General features: G+C 49.7%; 6 protein-coding genes across 6 annotated transcripts; 4 read left to right on the plus strand and 2 right to left on the minus strand.

Annotated features, from left to right (window-relative positions):
• Positions 1-569: 569 nt before the first annotated feature.
• N7533_009614 (uncharacterized protein) lies at positions 570-2,507 on the minus strand (the record flags this gene model as incomplete). Its single annotated transcript, XM_057106264.1, has 1 exon — positions 570-2,507. The coding sequence occupies one exon, from the start codon at positions 2,505-2,507 to the stop codon at positions 570-572; it is 1,938 nt and encodes a 645-aa protein (XP_056957713.1).
• A 684-nt stretch (positions 2,508-3,191) lies between these two features.
• N7533_009615 (ATP-binding protein) lies at positions 3,192-6,077 on the plus strand (the record flags this gene model as incomplete). The annotated part of the gene is made up of 6 exons (XM_057106265.1): positions 3,192-4,067; positions 4,125-4,872; positions 4,929-5,114; positions 5,171-5,203; positions 5,251-5,454; positions 5,509-6,077. 6 exons carry the CDS (start codon positions 3,192-3,194, stop codon positions 6,075-6,077), a joined length of 2,616 nt encoding a protein of 871 aa, XP_056957714.1.
• Positions 6,078-6,537: 460 nt separating this feature from the next.
• On the plus strand, positions 6,538-7,028 carry N7533_009616 (uncharacterized protein; the record flags this gene model as incomplete). The annotated part of the gene is made up of 3 exons (XM_057106266.1): positions 6,538-6,576; positions 6,658-6,735; positions 6,846-7,028. 3 exons carry the CDS (start codon positions 6,538-6,540, stop codon positions 7,026-7,028), a joined length of 300 nt encoding a protein of 99 aa, XP_056957715.1.
• A 731-nt stretch (positions 7,029-7,759) lies between these two features.
• Positions 7,760-8,212, plus strand: N7533_009617 (uncharacterized protein; the record flags this gene model as incomplete). The annotated part of the gene is made up of 3 exons (XM_057106267.1): positions 7,760-7,908; positions 7,949-8,018; positions 8,090-8,212. 3 exons carry the CDS (start codon positions 7,760-7,762, stop codon positions 8,210-8,212), a joined length of 342 nt encoding a protein of 113 aa, XP_056957716.1.
• Positions 8,213-8,426: 214 nt separating this feature from the next.
• On the plus strand, positions 8,427-9,796 carry end3 (cytoskeletal adaptor protein SagA; the record flags this gene model as incomplete). The annotated part of the gene is made up of 3 exons (XM_057106268.1): positions 8,427-8,666; positions 8,761-8,995; positions 9,060-9,796. 3 exons carry the CDS (start codon positions 8,427-8,429, stop codon positions 9,794-9,796), a joined length of 1,212 nt encoding a protein of 403 aa, XP_056957717.1.
• Positions 9,797-10,573: 777 nt separating this feature from the next.
• On the minus strand, positions 10,574-13,406 carry N7533_009619 (putative SNF2 family helicase/ATPase PasG; the record flags this gene model as incomplete). Its single annotated transcript, XM_057106269.1, has 4 exons — positions 10,574-11,418; positions 11,472-12,222; positions 12,278-13,096; positions 13,164-13,406. The coding sequence occupies 4 exons, from the start codon at positions 13,404-13,406 to the stop codon at positions 10,574-10,576; spliced, it is 2,658 nt and encodes an 885-aa protein (XP_056957718.1).
• Positions 13,407-13,865: the final 459 nt, after the last annotated feature.

Raw genomic sequence — 13,865 nt, forward strand, 5'->3', positions numbered from 1 at the left:
CAACTTTAACTTTCCTTGACAGTACGATTTGGTGCTTATATTTGCCCAGACTCAGATTCTTAGTGCAGTTAGGTACATAGCTATAACCACCCATTGAACTTCAAGTTGACTGGTGTCGATAGCTTTTGATAACTATTCATCTAATCCCTGGAGGATAACCTCCAGGCATCTCATGGGTCATCATCTATTACCATCTGCAGTATTCCCCTAGATCTTACCCCTTTTATTCTTTCTATACATGCTTCTACACTTTGATACGCAGTACATACGACCATAGGGTGTGGAGAACAGGGCTTCCCGTCCGCTCAGCCGTACTTAAGCCACACGCCGGCAGGTTAGTAGTATGGTGGGTGACCACATGCGAATCCCTGCTGTTGTATGTTTTTTTTTTTGCTTTTTCTAGTTGTTTGCATCCTTTTTTTTTCGATTTGTTGAACTTAATTCTTGCCATTCTCCCTTCAGCCATTCCCCCCCCGTCACTCCTCTCTCTTCGCTTGAATTCCTCTTTGAAAAACTCCACGGCCTATGGTCTCATAGCCTTATCAATAGGAATTACGCAGTGGTGTTGATCACTCATCCCTGCAGCCCTCACCATCCCAAACAACTTGTTCACCGACCTCCACTGCCATGGGGTCCTTTATCTCAATATCAAACTCAACCCTATCGACCAATTGCAGCTCTTCAGCCTGTGCCAGACTATCCACGTATCCTTCTGTAGTAAAACAAATCTTCGTCCCCGGAACTGCCTCGTTATCGTTCGTTGTTACAGCATGTTCAGGGAGCTGGCTCCCGCGATCCAGCTTACACAATGTCGCGATAGTTTTCAAGAAGTCGCGGGTATAGGCTTCATCGGACCGATCCTCCAGGACGTGAACGTTATCTAAGAAGCCATACACTAAACTCGGACCGACATTCCGAACATCGCGTATCAGCTGGAGTGTCTCGACCACGCTCAAAGCGCCCCGCGCGAGGGCACCAAAGCGTGCAGGAGATAAATCCGTCTCGGTGAAGCCTTTATCTGGGATGAATTGGACAAGCTGCATCACAATGGAGGCAAGGAGTGATCCTAGATCGACACCCTTTGACACCCCAGACTCATGATGGCCTGTGAACGTGCAAAAGTAGAAGATACAGGGGATGTTGTTGGTCCGTGCCAGTGCCGCTAGAGACAACGTGGTTATGGAATTTTGGCTGGGTCGTGACACGTCGTAAGGCCCATGAATCCATAAATGAGTTGAGTTGAGGCCTCGCAGCCATGTCATTAGGCGACGATGCACCTCCTTATTTAGCTGGAGAACAGATGACTCGTTGACGGCCTGAATCAAGTAATCAACCTGATTCATCCACTGGCTTGTGAAGATTGTCAGTTCTGCCTGGATCTCGGTGCGGCTGTACCGGTAATGCGCTCGTTGGGCTAGGTTGGCTTCTGGTTCTGGGGGCGAGGGTTTACTGTCACTGGTAGGATTAGATGAGGTCGCTTTTCCTGTACCTTCAATCATGCTTGTGTTTGAGGCCGGCTGGGGTACTTCTAGACGGAATGATTGTTGCTCTAGAAATCTTTGGAAGTCCCCGAAGAGTAATTTTTGCTTCTCCTCCATTTGGAGCGGTAAGTGACTCAAGATTGCCTCGATCCTGTCCATTCTCAAGTTTTTGCGGTGGTCATCATCGAGCTCGATATCGCGTTCCATGCGGCGTTCGATTTTCATAATTAGATTTCTCTTGGATGTGAAAAGCTGGTCGAATGCGCTCCCATCGAAACTGGTGATTAAGCGTTTCCAGCCAGACTTTGACCATTTGTTGAATATCTCAGTGAAGAACTCAAAGACGACGATATAAATTTCCTGGATATATTGACGAAGAGTAGGGCTTTCTCCATGCTTCATCATCTGTCTGTTCCAGAAATCAATATTATGACACAGGTCGTCGAGCGTATCAGCCACTCCTTCGGCGATATTCCGGTGATTGATAGTAGCCTGAGCGATGGCAGAGAGAGACCCTGTCAACAAGGAAACATACTTGTCATCCTTGGGAATGATTGCCAGCAGCGAACTATGTTTATGGCAGGTCTCACATAAGCTGTGGAATTTGGATTTGACCTTGCCCATTGTGCTTTCCTCTCGACCCGACTGCCATGTCGCGGATGCCTTTTTTACTGCGGCCACAAGAAACTTGATATCTGGCCTTTCATGGTCCCCGAGTTTTATCTGCTGGTCTTTGGGGAGATTGTGGCGGAATTTGCTCCACGCCGCGTGAAGTCGCCGGCTCTGGTCGAGTAGCAAGGCTTCGTTGTCAGGGAGGGACCCATGGCCCAGTTCCGAACCATCTAACAGAAACTGGTCCCATTCGTCTTGTAATGATTTTAATCGCTCTCGATTTCGGTCCAACGTGTCCGTGGCCACCAGAGCACGATTAGGGGATTCCGCGGGCGAGGACTGCGAGAGGTCATCGCTGAATCGCTGGGGTACTCCGCCGCTGGGCTCTACTTGGCCGCCTCTGTCCATGTCCATCCTAGTGGAGTCGATCGATCAACGAGTTCTCCGATCTTCTTCCCTGTCAGGAGATGGATTGCAGGGAATGTGGGCTGTCAGCCGGTCTTCTGACCCGTTCGACCAGCCGAAGTTCATGTACACTGTGGCACGGAGTAATTATATCAACCCCTACCCCACTCCAAGCCTTCTCTTTTGCTGACGTGTCGATCGGAACCAGCGGGCCTGCCCCATGGTGGGGGTGGGTCGGGCCGGGCCAGTTAATGCCCCTCTGCCCATATCAGCCCAGGAGTCTCAGCCTCCCCCCCAAATGATCTCGCCCACTGAAAACTTTCACCTTCCTCCCACCGACATACCCCGTAACTCAGCTGCTCATCTTCGACGTGAAATATACCAGCGAAGTCACCCGGTTCAGATTCAGATAGTATGGGCACCGTTCATGGCCGACAACATGTCAAGAGTTTCTCCGTCGTTGATCTAACCAGGCTCAGACCACGCCAGGATGCAGAGCCAGAGCACCCATCCATTGAACCAGCTATCGCTTGGAATGCCAAAGTATACCGCAGGGGGAGAATTAGTGGCAGCGATGATGTCGGTACTAGAAAGCCCGACCTAATGTACGTCGACGATCGGCCCATAGAGGTTACCGTTGGCGTCCCTCCGACCCAGCCAACAATAGACACAAAGAGTATTGTGCCATAGCCTATGGAGTGGTCCGGCCCAATCATCGCCATTGAGACCTTTGTTGAAGCGGATATCCAACAGAGCGGATTATCGGGAATTGTGGACTCGCCCCGTCTCGATATTTCGAACCCGACACGGGTGTCGAGGCAACATCTCGTGGTGGGATCCCCGTTTCTTGCCCAAGGCCTCAGTGAAATTGTCCAATATTATCCCTCATTTCACCAGATGATATTCTATGAATCAATAGGAGGGGGCCTGAGGATTCAAGAGCCCTTTGCTGTGTTGTTTCACCACTTTGATTCTATCGAAGCGATGGCCGAGAGAAATACCGCAGTAACGATTTGCAAGAGCGAGCATGGCGGCAACGCTAAAAATATGGACCTGACGAAGTACCATATGCAACATCTGATGGAATTTCTCCGGCCCATCTACCAAGAGTGCATCCTGACCTATCAAAGAAATATTTCCGATTCTGTTCCCCAGGTGGCTTTTGACATGATATGGTATCTTCTGAAACCAGGGGCAGATGTCTATGTTCAGGTTGACGAGTCGACGCATGCCGCGGTTGTGATGGACGTCAAACCTAATGGCGTCAATCAGTCCGACGTCTGGGGGGCGGGGGCGGGGGATGTAAAGTGGTGGCTCGTAGATGTGTGGCGACTAGAGACCGATGGTTCCCGGCTCCGACGAGGCTTGATATCCGCGAAGGTGCACGCTTACTCCGGACTCCGAGAAGTCACGAGTCTTCCGGTATGTCTGGTTTCTATTTGGGACAAGCTGGACGGTGGCGAGCGACGCAGGCATATATTACGCCGCAGCGCAACCTTCTTCAAGGCGCTCCATCAGGGCAACCTCCTCGCGGATTACAATGGGCCAATCAAGGAAACAAACTCATACGTATGTCATGGGCTTGCGAAGAAGCGGTCGATTAGTAGATCACTGACACTCCAATAGTACACTGGAAAAGTGGTGATCGACCACCGGAGAGGACTTGGGAGCCCTAACCACCAACGGCCTAATTCATCGTACGTCAAGGACTATTCGATTCAGTTCCAGGAATACGATGACATCCATATCAACAAAGATCCACCTTTCTACAATCCCGCGCCTACAGACACTACAGAGCCTCCGCCTGCGGATACTGCAAAGGACGAAGCGATTGCACGCCTGGAAAAGTTGATCTTGGATGACCGCCTGGCACGAGAGGCCAAGGAAGCCAGAGCGAGAGCCACCATCGAACGGGCGGCCGAAGAAGCTTCCCAAGCCTCCTGGGAGCAGCCAAATAACAAAGATCCGTCCTTCCCCACTCTCCCGCATATAGATACTATCGAGGCTCCGCCAGTGGATCCTGCAAAGGACGAAGCGATCACGCGCCTGGAAAATCTTATCGTGGATGAACGCACGGAACGAGGGGCCAAGGAAGCCGCGCGCCTGGCCTTCATCAAGCGCGAGGTAGCTGAAAATGCCGTTCGAGAGCGACAACTCGCCCATGACCGTACCGAGGATGCCCGACAACGCTCCAGAAGCAATGACGCCGACATCGATTGGGCGACACCGAAATTGCCAAACGCCCATGAGCATCAAGACACTGAATCGCCTGGCTTGGAGCCCAGGGTCCGGATCGTTAGTGAGCTCACCGAACATCAACTCCTTCTACTATGCCCAGACGCTCTGGCGTATGCTCTGGGAAACAAGCAATGGAGTGGGTATGCTTCTTTTCTGAATGCCAAAAAAATGACACTAATATTTTTTTTTCAGTCCTGCTCTCTCTCGACTACATTCAAGAGTCCGTGCCATCGGATGAGAGTATTTCAAATCTGGTCATTGGTCCGGACGAGCTGAGGACTATCCAAGCTCTCTCAAACCGCCAAAATAGCAAGACCGGTTACTGGTCGGCCGACTTTATAGAGGGAAAGGGATTAGGGCAGATTATATTACTACACGGTATCTATTTGTTGGCCGCTTTTGCTGGTCATCATCATCTGACAAGGCTCTCGCAGGTCCTCCGGGTGTTGGCAAAACTTACACAGTCGGTGCGTCAGTCGCGAATAACTACTACAACATAGCTAACGGAGGACAGAGGCTATCTCTGAGTGGTTGCACCGTCCGCTCCTTTCGCTCACAGTTGCTGATATCGGCACGGTCGAGACATTAGTCGAAGGACAGCTTATGACGTGGTTTAATCTTGCGGAAGCATGGAATGCAGTGCTTCTCGTTGACGAAGCAGACATCTTCCTTGAACGACGGCAGAATCGAGACCTCGCGCGAAACGGCTTGGTATCAGGTAAGTTACAATTCTTACCATCACATGGCTGATATAGTGACGATTTGTTGGTAGCCTTTCTCCGACAAGTGGAATACTTCAAAGGCCTTCTCTTCCTGACCACCAACCGCGTCGGACAGATCGATGACGCATTCATTTCACGTATTCATATCGCAATCGGATACGAGCAACTGAACGAAGAAACACGGCGGAGAGTTTGGAATGGCTTTTTTCAGAAGCTGAGACGCGAACGCAAGGGTAAGATTCAAATCGACCTGGACGCGAAGAAGTGGATTCTCAATACCACCGGCGAGACGCAACTCAACGGGCGGGATATTCGCAATGCGCTGCAGACAGCGATCACGCTAGCGGAGTTCGGGAGGAAAGAGGACCCGGATTATGATGCGGAGGATTTGACGATTGTCAATGAGACCCATTTCCAGAAGGTCCTGGAGATGTCTAATCGGTTCCGTAATTATGTGACGAGTATTCGGAGGGAAGACGAGCAGAAGCGCGCTCAGGGGCGCGGGGATCGGAATGATTATAGGCGTGGGATTGCTAATGAGATGGGGGGGGGCTTTAGATCTTATCGGAGGTGTGCTACTGGGAGAAACCAGATATTGGGGGAGGTCGTGATGGGATGAGAGAGCTAAGCTAAGGCTATCTAGAAGTCGGCAGGCACCCGTCCTCAACAGATCTCGGCAAAACAATTGCTAGCCCTCGAAATAGCAAAAAGCGAGCAATCAAATTGCCCAGTTTTTCTTTGATAGAGGTTTCGGGTGACTACCAGCACTGGTAATTCTTCGGGTTGCAAGTTTCTTTGACACCTTGAGTCATGGTGACCGACCTAGACCGATTAGGGCAAGTTTTCAAAAGAAAAAAACCGGTGGCAAAGGAAGTAAGCTGGAATTTTGCTTTGATAGAAATTTCCAACCGGCTTTTGGAGCGGCCCTCGTTCTAGCCCACCCCTCGAAATACTTAAATGATGTGGTGTCCTCCATTACTCCGCTGTGAATACACGTTCCTTTATTATTCTGCCTCGTTTCAGATACGCTTGATTTGCTTCCTCCATACAACAAAGTGCCAAAGAGAAAAGCAGCTGATATGGTAAAGGTAGGAGCATTTGAGCAACAGGTCGATGAGGTAAGGGATCCAAAATATCAGTCTATCGCCTGGAAGCAACATCCCCTCGGGTCCTGTTATTGACTGTACCAAAAGCAACAGGATATCACCATCACCGACCCTGCCACTCTAGCTCGGACTGAGATTACTGAAAATCAGCCGGCTAAGATAGAATGCGAGGTGAGTTCTTCAAAGCTACTTTTTGATACTAGCTCTGTGATTACTTCTTCCAATTATTGATCATGGCTTGAATTACTTGGTGAATTCTACTAACTAGAGAATTTGTCTAGATACAAGACGAGGCTCGATCTCGGGATCTTGAATCTGCTACAAAGTGCGAGGAAGATGCGCAATGGCATTTAGACATAGAAGAACGATTGAGAAAGGCATATAAGGCGATTCACGAAGCGCCTATAGATGACCCACGAGCAGCACCAACCATGGAGCCGCCCAGAGACCACTATGACTCATGATGCCAATGGGGAGGAATTGATCCAAAAGCGCATAGTCGGAATGTTTAAAGTATGGAAAATGACATGTTCTAGTGGACCTATAAATTTGCTAATGACGAGACTGATGTTATTGAGGCAAGAATGACTGCGAAAGATAAACAAGCTATCATTGGCTACTTAGGCGACTAGTGTCTGTATAACGACTGGGACTCACTGGCGACCTCATTTTCACCACGTGCTTCTTCTTAGCGCTTTAAACTACTCCTGACAGCAACAGTCTTCAAGGATATTTTTTGAAAATGTTGTCAGAAACCCTTTCTTTTACATTGACCTCGGGGAGGACTGGGATGGTAGTGTAAGCGACCTACCGACTACATATGGTTTAGAGGTCAATAATCTCTTCCAAAAGGCTCTCAAAGGTATATTTTCTGGTCGATACCTAGGTATAATTCATTGTATGCTAAGGTCATGAGCTTACTGAGGATTTCACGTCCTAGTGTCCCCGCGTGCCGCCACTATTGGCGTGCATCAAAAGTCAAACTCTTCAACAGATACGACCCGTGGAACGAGTCTGGTACTCCTTTGCAGGCAAAGGACGTCACACCAGGGACACGAGCCTATAACTTTCGTGAGAGATGCATTGATCATTCCACTTTTAACATTCTTGACAGCTCGAGTCTCATTTCGCCAAAGGTATCTTCAAGAGAGTTGATTCCGGATATGATCAAAGCCCGCTATGGAAGCATACGGAAATGCTACGAGAAGTCCTGCAAGATGGCGGTCCGTTTTTCTCTTCAAAAAGCTGGCTTTCGTTCGAGGAGAGTGTCAAAGAGGTAGCTCCCTATAAAATACCCATCGACCCCGAAAGGCCCGAAAGGCCCGAAAGGGTTATACCCCGGACGTAAGTATATGGGAAGCACCCCATTTGTCTTGCCCTCCAGGTCTGACATATACTACGAACTCCTCGAAGGGAAAAAACTGTGCTGTGCTGGTTATGTGGCCAGCGACCTGGTATATAGACTGGAACGAACATGCCGAAACCCGAAATTTGCGGGAAAAAAGGGCCGCAAATTATCCTCCAGACTACGACCAGTGCTATCGAGATGGGATGGGGGTTTAGTTATAATGTTATTGTGGCTTCGGGTATTGTCGTTGTTGAGAAAGATGGAAGGGAACCTCCGGTGAACGATACTGAAAGTGATTAGTTTGTTCAATATTGTCGACTATTCATATTGTCGACTATTCTAATAAACTTCTTTGGTTATGTGAATGCCCGTAAACCGTGCGGTTGTCGTAGTTGATGGGATGACGATGAATCCAAATTAGCTAATCGGACTCGGCCCCGTAAACAGCGGGAGTCCGGCTACCCTCCAATGGAACCCCCCGAGTCACTCCACCTTCAACTCCTCAGCAGCCATCATGTCCGCCAAAAAGATTGAACAATGGGAGATTGAGCGATACTGGGAGATCTTCGCCTCGCTGGCGAACGGTCAGGCCCACCTGAACAGCTCCCAGGCCGCCTCCGTACTGCGCAACAGTCGCCTGCGCGATGACCAACTCGAGAAGGTCTGGGATATCGCAGATGTCGACGGTGATGGAGAGCTTGATTTTGAGGAATTCTGCGTCGCAATGCGCCTGGTATTCGACCTCGTCAATGGCGTGCGTATCCCATCTTCCCCTTCCCCTTCCTCTCTACCACCCCGCCTGGGCGCCTGAGAACCCCCAAGTGTTGACACAGCATTGCCTTGAACAGGAACTACAAGAAGTCCCCGCCGTGTTGCCAGATTGGCTTGTACCAGAGTCAAAATCACACCTTGTGCATGCCACACGAGCACTGAGCGACCGCCCCGAACAATTCGAACGGATAGAAGATGAGGATGATAGCTTGGGCCTGAAGGATGGCTTTGAGTGGTATATGAAGCCCGCCGACAAGGCCAAATACGAGGAAATCTATAGCGCCAATCGCAACCCGCGTGGCCAGACTACTTGTCAGTGATCCCTTCTCCGGTGCATAATGATCACGCCCGTCAAGGCTAACTTGCGGCTCTACAGTCGAATCCCTACAACCCCTATATGACTCCCTCGAAGTTCCAGACACCGATATCCGCTCCGCATGGAACCTCGTTAACCCCTCCGTCGCGCCCGCTATTAACAAAGACGCCACCCTTGCCTTCTTGCACATCCTAAACTACCGACACGAGGGGTTCCGAATCCCACGTGCCATCCCCGCATCCCTACGCGCCTCCTTCGAGAACAACCAGATCGACTACCAGGTCGACAACGCGCCAGCCCAGCGCTGGGGTACGGAAGGCAATGTCGAGACAACAAGTGGCCGCAAGGCCAAGTTTGGAGACTCATATCTCAGCCGACTGGGCGTAGGCGGCAAGGGCTCATACCAGCCAAAGGGTACGGATTTCAGCGAAACCGTTCAGGATGAGGAGTGGGAGAAGGTCCGACTGCGCCGGGAGCTGGCTGAGATTGAATCGAAGCTTCAGTCTGCAACTCAAGCCTCTGACAATCGACGCGATCAACCCCGAAACGATGGCCGGCCCAACTGGGTTTTGATCAAGAAGGAAGCTCTCCAGCTGCTGGAATACAAGGAGCGGGAGCTCCGGGAATTACGTGAGGGTGTCGGGCGATCGCAGGATGGGCAGCAGCTAGAGCGATCAAGGGAAGATGTCAAGACTGTTGGGGAGCAGGTCGAGGGGCTGAAGAGCCACTTGGCTCAGCGCAAGGGAGTCCTTGCTGATCTTCGCCAGCAGATCGAGGAGGAGAGGTCTCGTCGATAGTTGGCCGGAGATTAATACCCGAGGCCCGTTTCTTCTTGTGGGTATCTTGAGCTAGGGCTGGGTTGTATAGGCTGCATCTTGGTCTCCTTCTTTTTACAGCCACATTAATGGCAAGGAGCTACAGGCGCTGAATGGATTATTGTTCAACATCTATGGATGGCAAGCGAGGACTACATTAGTGACGTAAATAGTAGAACAACAAGCCTCTTATAATTTCAGGCAAAGAAGAATGTCTTTTGTGCTACTAGTTGTAGATTATACTTACATGCCTTTGTTTTCCTACCCTATGAACCTGGGATGTGAGCAGATTCTGTAAGAAAAGGCAAAGATCCAGTTGCTTGCTGTGATATAAGTGTCAAAATAGAAATGGTATGGGTTTAAACTATGAGAAAAGTAGTTTTGCCACCAAAAAAAAATGCAAGCGACGAGGTTCGAACTCGCGAGAACAAATGTTCATTGGATATCTCAAGAAGATTACTTAAGACCAACGCCTTAACCACTCGGCCACACTTGCCGGAAAAACATTAGTCATGGTAACTATTAGGAGTCCTATCGGCGATATATCACTACCGAAAGATAGGGTACAATATTAGATTAGATTGTTTCTGGCTTTCCTGACTTACGGTAGAACCTTCAGATTTCAAGGTAAATAGTGTCCATGATATCACGTAACAACTTGACTGAAAGAACAAAAGGGCAAGCTTTATCCTACATCTATGATCATCGCTGAGCCACAAGATCAACAATGTCGAGCAAGAAAAACTTCTGATTACATTATCAAGCCATGAGAGACTCTCCACCATCACGCTTAGTTTCCACGGCCACAAAGGCATGACCAGTCTTATCAAGACCCTTCTCGGCACGGGAATAAGCCTCCTCACTACGATCCGTCAAGATCGCAAGTTCCTCATCCGAAAGAATCGACTGGTCATTAAGCTCGAAGCGCTCAAATTCATCTTCTCCAAGAGCCTGGCGCAAGTCCTCGAGCTCTTGGGCATTGGCGCTCGTGTCCAGCAATGAGCGGAACTTGCCCTTTTGAATCACAAGTCGCTCGAGGCGGCGCTTGGAGTCTGCCTTTTCGAGTAGAGTTTGCTCTACGGTTCCTTTTGTCGCAAGTCGGTATACGATCACGGGCTTCTTCTGACCGATGCGGTGGGCACGGTCCTGGGCTTGCAGATCTTGTTGGGGGTTCCAGTCGGAGTCGAAGAGAATGACCGTGTCGGCAGCAGTAAGGTTGATACCTTGTCCACCGGCGCGGGTACTGAGGAGGAAAATCTTGTGACTTTTGTCGGTGTTAAATGATTTGATTTGGGCTTGGCGTTCGGATTGAGCCATGGCTCCATCAATGCGGCAGCATGGCCATGACCGGAGTTGGGTGGACCATTCTTCGATGATACTTAGCTGGGTCTTGAATTGGGAAAATATGAGGATCTTGTGTCCCCTCTTCAAGAGATGGGGGACGAGTCGGTCCAGAAGAAGCATCTTGCCGGAAGCTGACACGAGGGACTCGTCAACACCGGATGTTTCATCTGTCCAAGGCCAGTAGAAGTTGTGTGGTGAGTTGCAAGCCAGTCGGGCCTGCAGGACAGGGTTTTGCATTTTCTTCTGGCTGATTTCTTTCTCTGTGAGAATTGTCAGTTGCAATACTAGTTATATGCGATGGGGCTGTACGCACTGGCAAGTTTAATATTCTCGGCTCTTTCGATCTCTTCAAGCTCAGTATCACTCAGTTCGGCTTCCTCTTCCTCCTCGATTTCAATCCCCTTGTCAAGCATGCGCAGCTTCGCGTCGAACTCCCGGTCGCCCATTTCCTTGTAACTTTGAGGACCGCGACGTCGGCGACTGGTGCTGGTGCCGGCACTGGCAACACTAGGAGTGGAGGATTTACTTGATCGGATACTCTTGTTGGGCGTTTCGGACTCGCTGCTTTCGCGGCGTCGCTTTCGGCTTGATGAGCGAGAGGAAGGTGTGTTCTTGGCTGTCAACCGCTCCAAGGCCTTGGTTTCAAGGTACTGTCGGCCCGTGCCGCTGAGGATCTCTCTATAAAGTTCTTTTTGCTCGGATGTAAGAGGAGCGTACAAAATGTACTCGCGCTTCTTTGGAAGATCAGTTTCGACATCTGTCTTGATTCGCCGCAGAAGGAAAGGCTTCAGAATCGAATGCATTGTTGTGACAAGATTGCGTTTCCGACGCTCGAGGATTTCCGCTCTGCCGTTATCATCCAATACGGATGAAAAGTCGAACCAACTTTCGAAACTATTTAGATCATCAAAAACTTCCGGTAGAAGGAAGTGCAACAATGACCAAAGCTCGGAGATATTATTCTGCAATGGCGTTCCCGTAATTAAGAGCCGGTTGGCAGATCGATAGGCCATGAGTTCTTTGATAAGACGGCAATTCATATTTTTCAGGCGATGCCCTTCGTCCTATATCTTCGATTAGCAATCTGAGACCTCTGCACAATTGACAGTCAGAACATACCACAACGATGTACCTCCATTGATACTGTCCAAGGAATTTGCGATCGTTCATACAAATCTCGTAAGAGGTACAAATAATGGGGAATTCCATATCTCCTTGGTTGCGCATTTTCATATGCTTGCTGCGGAGTGCTTCTCGTTCGGCCTTAGATCCATGATATAGGACCGTTTTGATACCGGGACACCACCGTTTGAACTCATCTACCCAGTTGCTAACGGTGCTGAGTGGGGCAGCGATCAAGAAGGGCCCGGAAACATTATTCTCTTTCAGGAAAGCAATCATCGAGATGGCTTGGATTGTCTTTCCGAGTCCCATTTCGTCGGCCAGAATACCAGAAAGACCGTTCATCCATAAGGTCTTCAGCCACTCAAGGCCCTCGAGTTGATATGTTCGCATCTTGCCACCCGTGATCAGCGCTGGTTGTTGTGTCGCAACCAGATCTTGTTCGCCGATTGCAGTCGGCTTTGACTCGTATTCATCAGCTGCATTCTCTAGCACCTCCTGCACAGTCGGGTTGTCTTCCTTGACCTCCACCTCGGCCTTTTTAAAGTAATTCGAGATAGTGCCACCACCGCTCTTCCTTGTAGTACGGCCTTTCTTCTGTGCGGGTACATCATTTGCTGCGGGGGCCTCTTCTGCGACTGCAGTTCCTGACTTTCGATTTCTGGTGCCGCGTCGGTTGGTAGTCGTGGTTGCGGACGCGGGTTCGGGTGCAGGCTTGTCTTTCTCGTTCGCGGCAGACTGCTGACGTTTGATAGCTCGTTGTCGGGCCTCATCCTGCTGCTTTTTCATTTTCTCCGACATAAGGGCGACGAATAACTTTGCAAGACAGTCTGTTAGAAAGTGGTGACAAGAAATGAAACTGAATAGTCTCTCGACGGCGTACCGAACTACTCTGCAGCAAGTGCATCAGACCCTTAGCCTTGGTGTCCATGCCTTCAACATCTTCCTCCTTATTCTCTGCCAATTGAGATTGATCCTTTCCACCATTTCCCTCGTTGTCTGAAGCGGGTTTTGTCTCTCCATTTGTGAGTTCAGTCATTGGGGACGAGGGCAAGGTGGACTCGGGCTGTAGGGTGCCATCACGGGAATCAGTCGGAGTAATCGTCGGAGATCCGGTGTTCGCCATTGCTGCTGTGCTTTCGAAGAGGATTGGAGGTTAAGAATACCCTGTGCGCAGGATATCACAAGTTGAAGATGTAATGGGACGTCATTCCCAGGGATGAGGATTCTCGTCCAAATCAGGATTTTGCCGGTTCAACGAGCGGACAAACCCCAAGGGTATAGAAATCGATTTCGCGAGGATAAAAATTGGACACGATCGAATAGCTCAAGTATCCTCGAGTCTTCCGGCAGAATCGTAAGTAGAGTCGATCTCGGTGCTCAAGGAGGTGGCGCGTGTGCGACGCGGATTTTCGCGTCGGTGCACAGACCAACTTTAGATCGACGATGCGGTACGTCATTTTTAGTATTCTTCAGGGCCCTGCGCGATAGTAAACATAATCTACCATTCATTATTTGATAACTTTTATTGATACAACTGAAATAACACAAAACATAACAATACACGAATGATCCTCAAATCTTT

This window comes from Penicillium manginii (assembly GCF_028828005.1).
Source record: "Penicillium manginii strain IBT 31320 chromosome Unknown utg000006l:1.0-4164085.0:1.0-4166146.0, whole genome shotgun sequence".
In the NCBI taxonomy this organism is placed as follows: Eukaryota; Fungi; Ascomycota; class Eurotiomycetes; order Eurotiales; family Aspergillaceae; genus Penicillium; species Penicillium manginii.